Here is an 11,386-nt window from a genome sequence, read left to right as displayed (position 1 = left end):
GCTCCCTCTCCTCTCCCCTCACACCTAGGAGGTGCCCTGCTCCCTCTCCCCTCTCTCCTCTCCCTCAAATAGGAGGTGCTCTGCTCCCCACTCCCTCAAATAGGAGGTGCCCTACTCACTCTTCCCCTCACCTAGGAGGTGTCCTGCTCCATCTCCCCTCTCTCCTCTCCCTCAAATAGGAGGTGCTCTGCTCCCCACTCCCTCAAATAGGAGGTGCCCTGCTCCTCTCTCCTCCCCCTCACCTAGGAGGTGCCCTGCTCCCTCTCCCCTCTCCCTCAAATAGGAGGTGCTCTGCTCCCTCTCCCCTGCTCCCTCAAATAGGAGGTGCCCTACTCCCTCTCCCCTCTCCCTCAAATAGGAGGTGCTCTACTCACTCTCCCCTCTCTCCTCTCCCTCACCTAGGAGGTGCTCTGCTCCACTCTCCTCGGAGGTGCCCTGCTCCCTGCTCCCCTCTCCCTCCCAGGTGCTCTGCTCCCCACTCCCTCAAATAGGTGGTGCTCTGCTCCCTCTCCCCTCCCCCACACCTAGGAGGTGCCCTGCCCCCCTCTCCTAGGAGGTGCCTGCTCCCTCTCCCCTGCTCCCCTCTCCCTCACCTCGGAGGTGCGCTGCAGGCTCTCCCTCTCCTGTGCCCAGCAGGCGCGGCCCTCGCGGAGCGCCAGGCTGGCGTCGGCCAGCTGCAGGGTGAGCTGGGCGGCCTGCAGGCGCGCCTGGTGCAGCTCGGCCTGGCCCTGGTCCCGCTTGGCGGCCAGCGCGCTCAGCTCGGCCCGCAGGTCCTCGGCCGCCCGCTCGCTGGAGCGCACGTGCTCCTGCAGGCTCCGCAGCTCGCCCAGCGCCGCCTCACTCTCCGCCTGATGGAGGGACAGAGAGAGGGAGAGAGAGAGAGAGGGGGAGGGAGAGAGAGAGAGAGGGGAGGGAGAGAGAGAAGGAGAGAGAGAGGGGTAGAGAGAGAGAGAGGGAGAGAGAGGGGGGAGAAATGCAACATATGCATGTCATCTCTTTTCAACAGATGTTTGCCTGTGAATATGGATATGAATGAGTGCGTGTCCTTGTCTATGATGAGAGAATGTCTATGATGAGAGAACATCTCTCCCTTCTTTCTCTATGAGGATGTAGGTGTGGCGTGTCTCTCTGTGTGTGTGTGTGTCTCTCTGTGTGTCTCTGTGTGTGTTTGTGTGTGTGTGTGTGTGTGTGTCTGTAGCCGTTTACTGACTGCACAGATAGCCGGCGATGCACGGGCTTTTAGCCGGCTAGTCCCGATTGTACTCACTGATAGCCGGCTAATCGCCGAGGTGATTTACGCTGCCAATTGTCCTCCCCTGAGGGTACACATATTCCCGGCGCGACTGCAGTGAGCACGCGAGCCGGCTATGCGGCGGCTAGCTGAGACATGGGCGGAGCTGTCAACAACGAGAGATGTGCACACACTGCTGATGACTTAAAATCAGCAAACAGCTGACTGACTGTATGCTGAGCACAGCTGTCAGATCATCATCATACTGTTCACATACTAACACTGGTCCTTGTGGTCCATCTAGCACACTGTTCTTTCAAATGTCAATTAAATCGCCAAACATCTCAGCATTTATTTATTAATTGCTAACATATTGGGAAAACATAGCCTATCCTGCTTTATCTACAGCCAGGATAAATTAGCTAGACCTTGGCTAGCTTGCTCAAATAACCATTGACAACGTATTTCGTTAAAGCATGTAGGCTAGGCCTATATCATACCCACCCTAAGGTTTAAGAAACATAACAACGTTGTCCAATTTTAGTTTAATGCATTTTTTCTGAATTGGAGAGGTCTCCTTATGAGGGTAGGCTCTGCATTTGAAATGGCTAATCGCTAGTCGCGATTAGCATCGTTGGTTTAAACTTTGCAGAGCTGTTTTGTTGTTATCACAAAAATACTGATTGTAACTGCTGTTAGGTAGACAGTTTGGAACCTGGCAGACGTGAGGCAGTGAAAGGTATAATGCATAGTCAAGGCGGAATGAGTGGAGAGTTGATATTGTGACGAGGCAAGAATTACTCTGTTAGGAAATGTTTATTACCAGATGAATATGAGCAGGCTCTGAATATGAGGAATGACATTACATGGAAGTGGCCTGTTTAAGATCCCCGTGGCTATATCCCACAACATGGGTGGCATTCCGTAACATAAACCCCTTATCCCACAACACATCAGCTGACTAGTCTAGTACACCTATATAATGCGTAACCGTCAACTATCTTATGACAACAGGCTGCTTAACCATCTTAGCCGTAGGCTACATTACCCCCTTGCATGAACGTAACACAAGCATATCCGAGCCGCGCTACAATATTGTGTCACATCGAGCTAGCAAGTCTAGCTAGCCACAAACAACAGTGCATACCAGACTGTATAGAACAGGTGCATACTGCATAGGCTACTAATGACACTTTTTTACGGTCAGTGAATAGCACCGAGTGAAAATCAATGTTTGCTTTATATCTGACAGTGGTGATGTTGTCAGTTTGGATAAGTAGAGTAAACTTAGTCAGAAGATCTAGAAATATCAAACGGAGGAGCAGAGAACTTGACAGAGAGCTGCACCGCTGTTTTGAGAATGACAGTAGTGTCACGAGACTTCGACGCCTATGTTGTTGTACGTCACTGTTCAACTTCACACCCAGTTCTTACATGTTTACGCCTACACTGAGGCGGCTTTGGAATATCGCGCCTCTTGTCCTCACTGACCTAGCCGGGGAATGGCCGGTTAAACCTAGCCGCGGATGAGGCGGCGTTCAGTCAGTTAACGGCTTGTGTGTGTGTGTGTGTGTGTGTGTGTGTGTCTCTCTCTGTGTGTCTCTGTGTGTGTTTGTGTGTGTGTGTGTGTGTGTGTGTGTGTCTGTGTGTGTGTGTGTGTGTGTGTGTGTCTCACCCACCTCTTTCCTGTGCGCGGTGTTGAGCTTGTGTGTGAGCGTGGTGATGGTGTCCCGCAGCTGCAGGGCGTGTGTGTCCCTCTGCGCCAGTGAGCTGCGCAAACCCTGGAACTCCGCCGACAGACCGCGCAGCTCCACCTCCGTCTGCTCCAGCTTGGCCTGCAGCGCAAACAACAACAACAACAACAACAACAACAAACACAAGCATTAGTTCCATGGCTGGCACTTTCTCCTGTACCTGTAACCTGTGGGGGGGTTTTAGATGCTTTTCCACTAGCTGTCAAATGTCCCTGGCAGACATTGGCATGTTTATGGAGTACCTTCAGACTCTTCCGTTCATTCTCTTCCTCCTTCCTCTGGGCTGCCACCTTTTTGGCCTTTTCCTTCATCCTGTGCACATACACACACACACACACACACACACACACACGCACACACGCACACACGCACACACGCACACACGCACACAAGCGCACACGCAGACACACACAGAGAAACACACACACACACACACACAGAGAAACACACACACACACACACACACACACAGAGAAACACACACACACACACACACACACACACACACGTACACACACACACACACACAGTAGTCAGAAGCACTGAAAGACGTCCTGACACACACGCACACCCCTTGACAATGAGGTGAGTGACGCAGGGGCCGGTGGGGATGGACGGGGCAGGACGGGGCAGGACGGGGCAGGAAGCCTCACCTCTCCATGTCCGTCTCCCGCTCCAGGGCTCGCTGGCCGAGCGCTTTGATGTCGTCCTCCAGCTCTCGGATGCGCTGCTCGCTCGCTGCCCTCTTGCTCAGCAGAGCACTCTTTTCCTCGGCCAGGGCTTCTTCAGAGGCTAGCACTTCCTGTGAGTGTGTGTGTGTGTGTGTGTGTGTGTGTGTGAGTGTGTGTGTGTGAGAGAGACAGACAGACAGAGGGGGAAGGGGGGGGGGAGAGAGAGAGAGGAGAGAGAGGGGTGAGAGGACACACTGTATATTTCCTCATCACAGAATAATGCCTCATCCACAGAATCTCCTCTCTATGGGGCATGACTGAGTGCCTGCAGCGGAAACCATTTCAACTTTTACTACTTCCTGGCTCTTATGACCTCCATGAAGCCTCTTTTCTCCCCCCCCCCCCCCCCCCCCTCCCAAACCAAGTCCTCCGCACACTCTCCGAACAACAACAGAGACGGCGGTCTTAAAATAACATCAGCTAAAAACTGAAATAAAATACAGCGCAATAAAACCAAGGAACGCAGAGACCAATAAAAGAAATATCAGCAGTAAACCTATTGTATAAGAAGGCAGGAGAGACCATCTCAGGGCTCCGAGTGAGAGTTAGGTCTGCACCTCAGGCCTTAAGGGCCGTAACCGCCGGCCTCTACGGCCCTTTTGAGGTTGGAGCGGCCAAGCTAACTACAGTACAGCAGCGCTGCTCCTGCCTCACTCCTCCTTACAGTGGTAGCTACATGTGCTGGCTCCACCCTTTACCTCCTATTTTCTCCTCATCTCCTCTCTGCTCTGCATCACCTCCTATTTTCTCCTCATCTCCTCTCTTCTCTGCTTCACCTCCTGTGTCCTCCTCATCTCCTCACCTCCTCTTTCCTCCTCATCTCCTCTCTGCTCTGCTTCACCTCCTCTCTCCTCTGCATCACCTCCTCTTTCCTCCTCATCTCCTCCTCTCTGCTCTGCTTCACCTCCCGTGTCCTCCTCATCTCCTCTGCTCTGCTTCACCTCCTCTCTCCTCTGCATCACCTCCTCTTTCCTCCTCATCTCCTCCTCTCTACCTCCTGTGTCCTCCTCATCTCCTCTGCTCTGCATCACCTCCTCATCTCCTCTCTGCTCTGCTTCACCTCCTCTTTCCTCCTCATCTCCTCTCTGCTCTGCCTCACCTCCTGTTTCCTCCTCATCTCCTCCATCTCCTCCCGGCTGTGCCTCAGCTCCTTCTTCAGGCTGGCCAGGTCGCTCTCCAGCAGGCGCCGGGCGCGCTCCCACGCCTCCCTGGCCCGCTCGCTGCGCTCCCTCTCCCTCTCTCGGCCGCGGTCGGCCGACTCCAGGGCCTGCAGCAGCTCGCCACGCTCCTTCAGGCACTCCTGCAGACGGCTCTGAGCGCAGGAAGCAAGAAGCAGACACACACAGAGAGGGAGATGGAACAAAAACGGACAGGGTCATTATTAACCTGCCATCTCCTGAGGAGATGAAACATAACAGTGTTATTAATGTCATCATTTTAACTGTAACAATGTCAAATAAGACTTCCCTCCATTCATTCTTACTCTACATGCTCTCCCCCCCCTCCCTCTTCTCTACAGGCACTATTTGCCCCATATACTGTATATAGTACACTTCTATGTACTGTATACTCATCTAATTAACTGCCTCAGGGATTCAGCTCAATGCAATTCTCAAATTAGTACATGCTGCTAAAAATTACAAAGTAGTTAACCATGGTCATCAGGGGTTTAAATGACATTATTCTAATATAAAACAACGGATGGAGAAACTAATTAAATATATAAATAAAAACAATAAAAAATAAAGCTGACTATCAAGGACATAGTGCCTGATTCTCCTCAAAATAGCATTTTTTCTGGATTTACATTTATTCATTTGTCAAATGCATTTACCCAAAGCGACTTACAACAATATAATAACATTTCAGCTACAGCTCCAGCAGTAGAATAACCAAAGCTACAGTAACATCTACGCTACAGTGCAAAGGAGACTTTAGCTAGGATTACCTCTGCATCTGCCAATCTATGTCTCTACTGACAGCAAGAGGCTAAAGCATCCTGCTCCAGTGAAGGGCATGAGACTCTCTCTACGTGGCAGAGGGCTCGGTAAATTCACCTGAGGAAGGTCCATGACCGAAACGTTGTGAATTCTAAATAAAAGTATGCATGCGTAATGGACAGTGTGCGGGATAATCTCTTTTATAAGTATAACTGGGTAACCTATTCCGACGCATCTGTCCCCACAAAAGAGGTGTGCAAAAGCGTATTGTAAACAGAGTGCTGGGACACCACTGACTGACCTGCAGGAGCTCGGCTCTGGGGATGACCAGCAGCATGTCGTCCCCTGCCCCGTCCTCCTGGCATCCCTCCTCCAGGGTCACCAGCTCCTCCAGGGGCTTGGGGGCGCAGAAGGAGAAGGGGGCGCTGCAGGAGCAGATCTCCCCTTTGCTGTCCACGTACACAAACTGGTAGGCCTGGCCACTGGGCTTGGGGAGGTACGAGGCTGCGGAGGCACAGAGAGGAATCATTCATAGGGTTCGATATCAATTTGTAAAATGAAACGTTTTTTAATTTGGTAAAAATGGCTTCTACAGTAATTCTAGCAATTAACTTAACCCCGACAGCCACAACTGCAGGAACATTCTTCTCTTTCTTGGTGCGGGGTTGATGAAAACCCAACATTTAGCGATAAAAACACAATTTTCTCTAACTTTATTACTAGACACTGAAATATTCATCCGCGCGTAATGTTTTACGATCCCGATCAGTGCAGCATTCATCAGTGCTCCCGCTCTCTGATCTGAGGACATGAATGAGCGATGGCCACGCTGGGGCATGGCTGAGCAGGTGCTTCATCAGACTGACAGAGCTGGAGGTTTTTCATTCCTGTGGAGACAGTGGACTGATGGGCCCGAGGATGACCTCAGCTCGCCGCATCTCGAGAAGAGCACAGTCTTTTCTCTCTCTCTCTCTTTCTCTCTCACTATCTCTCTCTCTCTCTCTCTCTCTCTCTCTCTCTCTAGCTCTCTGGGAGGGCCTCTGTGCCTATTGTGCCATTGTCTTCCAGCTTCGTCAGTCAGCCTCCTCCTTATTCCTGACAAATGCACTGATTCAGGGAATTTTCCAGAACAAGCTTCATTCACAGCCGACTCTGTCCCCTTGTGTGTTTTGCAGTCTAAACCACATGTGGTCGCGAGGATGAATCACACTCAAGACCACGCCACTGTCCATGACAGGGCAGAATCCACCCCACCCATGTGCCCAAGGAAGCCTACCCTCTCTGGACAAATCTATTTTATTGACTGCTGCCCTAGTTGAGCCTGTAATAAATTAGCTGTTTCCTAGCGACACTGTGGAACTACAGAACATACCTCCTGAGAGATCAATGCCTGTTTAAAACGCTTGCGTGCCTTTGAAACGGAACAGTTGAAAAGTTACAAAGTTAAAAACAGGTGCAATTTGTTCAAGAGTGTGTGAGCAAGTGAGAGAACCTTGGAAGTGCACACAACAGTTGCCATCAGTCCCTTCCTTGTAGCCAGATGGAGCCAGTGCCCAGACAAAGGTATGGTAGTCCTTCACAGAGCTCCAGCCCACCTGTGGAACAAGCCAGAAGGACATTCATCTTCCCAATCATGCAAAAAGGAAACCTACATTCATCATTTCTGTTGGATGACTGCATATCATTTATCAAGTATGTCTACTTTAATTGCCGTCTTCATTTATATTAAGCTACTGAATGTACCTTGAAGAGTCCAACCCAGTCACTGCTGGCCCAGGTATGCTGGGAACTGATGGTATAATGGCATTCAATTCGGCTCTCTGGGAAGTAACTGCTGCCGACATTCCGGAACTCCACTTTCCAGGCGGTTTCCATGGCAACAGATGAACTTGGTGTCTTTGGACCTGCATAAATTGCACAGTGAAGAATGTTGTTAATAAGGGGTGTGCATGTGCTCAGAAATTATGGAACTATGACAAAGAACCCTTTAGGGGTTTTTGAAATTTAGCACAAATTTTGAAATGTTCTGCAGAGTAGGCCTACTGTGTTTGTTCACGGTTACAGTAACAAACCAATTGCATTACCAGGAAGTTTGTACGTAAATCCTACACAAACATCTAAATATAACAAGACAGCATGTCAGGGCTTCAAGCCAGAACCCTGTGAAGGTCACAAACAACATACACATTCATCTGATCTGACAGTAATCACCTCACACCCAGCGAAAAGCATGGAAAACATCCTAAAATTATCGTTAGTTAAAAAAAAAAAAGGTTTAGTCTCAGATATCTAGTTAAATATTAGATATGATTACCGGTAAGTGGAATGCCACTGTTTAAACTGAGATGTGGCTGAGAGTGGTGAGAGTGAGGAATGAGGTTGCGAAACATGAGGGATGAGATAGATGCCTGCCATTTTTTTTCAATGTGAGTCAAGGCCTCAGGTTTATTTACTGTCTACCCACAGTAGTTACCAGACAGAGTAATCTGATCAAGTAAACATAAGAATCCAACTACTGAATTTTGTTGCTGTCCTATTACATGTCAACTCTGTCTACATCCGCATACAATAACATAACCTACATATTAGAGGGCAAGTTTTTCCCCCCAGCGTGCAAAACGACAGCCACATTATTATAACTCATTTAAATATATTCTACCAGTTTGTTTTGTAGTTTACCTTGCATGTCAGACTGGACAGACACAATGCGCCCCTAACAGTGTGTGTGTGTGTGAGGCAACAGGTGTGCGGGGCCCTGTAATACAATCCATGTGCTGTACCTTGTTGAGGAGACTGACATATTACATTACAAAAAGGTGAAGAAGTGAATGAGGGGCCTTGCCAACAGCACGTGGTGCTGTAAACATTAATGAGCAAGACACTAATTAATTTGGATGTGACAGTAAAGCTACACGACCGACAGTAAATATCCCCTGGTTGATTGACTTTGAGAAGGAATCATAATCTTAAATATTGCCAAACATGATGAATAGGCGCACAGTAAGTTAACTAACAAGCTAATTATTTAACGATGCTGACTACCTCTGACTCAAAACACAAAGAGCAGTTAAGACAAAAGCTCCCAGTAAAGCTAAGCTACCTAATAGATTTAACCAAGATGGCAGCTGCCGACTCTCAGGAAGCACATAATATGCATGCATGGTATCTTTGCCTAGCGCACATGTCAGCCAGCAGGCTTAAAGCTTCAGCACACGCAGGATCTAATGCAACTGAAACTGCGTATTAACGTTACACGTCAGGAAGCACTCACCTCTTCAAGCTTTTACTGCGGAGTTTCCGTAAAATTATGCAAAATATTTATTTAAAAATGTCGATGCCTATCCGTCTAGGCAAACATAACTAAAATATCGTAACATTCAACGTTTCTTCTGTCCACAACACCACGGCCAGAGAACAATAACAAAAACATAAGCATGAGCTCTGAGTTGAGTCCAGTGAATAGTGGGAATTGGTGTCTTGAGAACATAGACCAGCTTGAAATCCACTGACTTGTAAACTACATTTCCCAGCATCTAAAAAAGAGCTTGAAGGTCAATTTCTTTAACGTCATTTGTTTCCGCATTCTTGGCCGATATGGCTGATCCTCGAATTCACCACTGACACTATGATTGGTGGAATTCTAATATACATTATTTGCTATCCAATGAAATCATTTTACGTTTTTTCTCTAATGGAAAAAACAACGCCACTCCGTAGCGAAATTGTGAAGTTATTTCACTATTCATCTGAGACGTTTGGCACATGTCCTTGCATTTTCGATTCCAAATGTGCCAACGAGGTTATATTTTATGTCAGTTCTGCACTTCCCACTATGCTTTTATGGTTGACATGAGAACTTAGAGCTTGTGCTTGCTGTTTCGCAGCTGACTCTCGGTAATTTGACACTAGACCACTTAACAGCACACGCACATAGGCTATAACATTACAATAAGGCTCCCAACTGTTTGTCAGAGGCCTCTTGGCTGATGTTAAATTTAGTTGTTTTTGCGACACATGTGAAACCTTGTAAACCCATGCCTCCCCAGCAGCAACTGCATGCATTGCACCAGTAAACGATTTGCCACCAACAATCGTCTGTAATGCTTTTTATGTACACCAGGTGGCAATGTACTGCAAGTAAACCTTTCACTGAAACAGCATGGTAGAATGTATCGAACAGGTCCCATATCATTTAATACCCTAACCTAACTTATGGGTCAGAAACCTTCAAAAGGCCTCATTTGCTGTACACGTGTTGAAATTTAAGAATTTAACTGTAAGACTTAAGTTACATGCATTTGGGATTTGCCCTTGAAAGAAGACCGAAGCCTATGCAACATGTTATAATGTGTTGGATATTGGATATCTAGGCCTACATGTCAGCCTACCCTAAATAGGCTATGCACCAGTAAATCATGGGCTTCTTTGTCAAAGAACACTTTCAGTACAGCACAGTTTTCCTGTAGGTCTACTTCAGCATGCTCTCTATACAGCACGGAGAGAAAACAGCTTTTAGTCTGTGTTAAAAATGCATGACCATTAATAACTGGTAGCGTGTCTTATGTTTACTGGTGAGAGGCTCTGTCATTTAGATGAACAGTTTTACTGAAACTAATTAAAGTTTTCTGCACTCTGACTTATCTCTACAGTCAATCATCTCTGCTGCATCTCGGGCTAAGAGCGGCTTTTGTTCTCGTACAGCTATTGTTGACATTTACAGTCTAAACAGTGCATCTGATTTAAAACCCAGAGGTTGTGGCTTCAGTCACCAGCTTCCCCTGCAGGTTAAATTTCATATTTATGAACGTGGGCGATAGCGACTCTGATGTACTGGAAGGGAGCAAGCCTGTTGAACTTGGCACGGGCTGTGCCCAAGAGTTTTTCTCCATGTGCCATTTGTAGCCTACACATCACAGTGATATATAGGCCGGAGTAAAATATAAGTGTTTGTTTAACGCTCAAATACCCTCCTGCTGAGCATCAGTGTATAATAGAACATTTCTCCCTTTCATTTTTTTTCTGGATGTTTCCAAAGTTCTCAAGCGTGAGCCGCTCTGTGAATCCCAGTGACAGCTGGTAGGCCTCACAGCCTGTACATCTGGCTGGTATCCGGGTATCCGGTATTTATATTAAAAAAAACGTCGAGCGGAGTGTGAGCCGCCCGCCACTCTTCCTGCGGAGATGGTTACTGAGACGGGCCGAGGAGATGCACGCGAGAGATGTCCGTCTTCCCCGGGCTTCTAATTGTATGCAGGCAGTAAATGAGGCAGTCCAATAAATGGCAGCTGAGACGGTTTAACAGAGTGAACGGGGCCTGTGCGAGGGAGGAGGGCTCGCCGGACTGACTGCAGGCAATCAGGGGGAGGGGCAGCACGGCCGGGAGATTGATGGCTGGCAGACAGTGCAGTTACTGACCTTGCTGCATGGTGGTGGTAGTCCCTCGAGCCAAGCTGTGGTTCCTCGGCAGCTCTCCCCCCCCCACCCCCGCCCCTCGCCCCCTCCACACACAAACCATCCATCCCCCAACCCCTTTTCTCGATTTTTCTTCAAGGAGGAGGGGAGGGAAGGATCAATACTGAGAAGTGGAGCGGTAGAGAATTACGGCTGGTGTTACCGTCCCATTTTGCCGTATAATTCCTAACCTGGTCAGGGGTCTCATTGCTTTTTTTATTGGGGCACCATGACCTGTGATAAGATGACCAGTGTGATGCTTTTGTAGTAGGGTTACGT

The 11,386-nt window shown here is 48.3% G+C and overlaps 1 protein-coding gene across 1 annotated transcript in view; it reads right to left on the bottom strand.

The window, feature by feature from the left end:
• calcoco1a (calcium binding and coiled-coil domain 1a) overlaps positions 1 to 9,100 on the bottom strand; it is a 17,196-nt gene extending 8,096 nt beyond the window's left edge. Inside the window, exons 1-9 of the mRNA XM_062541223.1 lie at positions 8,928 to 9,100; positions 7,400 to 7,560; positions 7,149 to 7,251; positions 5,958 to 6,160; positions 4,816 to 5,028; positions 3,639 to 3,787; positions 3,228 to 3,297; positions 2,911 to 3,066; positions 594 to 848 (exon numbers count right to left, since the gene is read on the bottom strand). Coding sequence (XP_062397207.1) covers positions 594 to 848; positions 2,911 to 3,066; positions 3,228 to 3,297; positions 3,639 to 3,787; positions 4,816 to 5,028; positions 5,958 to 6,160; positions 7,149 to 7,251; positions 7,400 to 7,531 — 1,281 coding nt within the window. The 5' untranslated portion in view covers positions 7,532 to 7,560; positions 8,928 to 9,100. The remainder of the gene's footprint in view (positions 1 to 593; positions 849 to 2,910; positions 3,067 to 3,227; positions 3,298 to 3,638; positions 3,788 to 4,815; positions 5,029 to 5,957; positions 6,161 to 7,148; positions 7,252 to 7,399; positions 7,561 to 8,927) is intronic.
• Between the last annotated feature and the right edge of the window lie 2,286 nt (positions 9,101 to 11,386).

Source organism: Sardina pilchardus, chromosome 7 (genome assembly GCF_963854185.1).
Source record: "Sardina pilchardus chromosome 7, fSarPil1.1, whole genome shotgun sequence".
Lineage (NCBI taxonomy): Eukaryota > Metazoa > Chordata > Actinopteri > Clupeiformes > Clupeidae > Sardina > Sardina pilchardus.
Note: the sequence above shows the minus strand (reverse complement) of the source record. Positions and strands in the feature narration are given on the sequence as shown.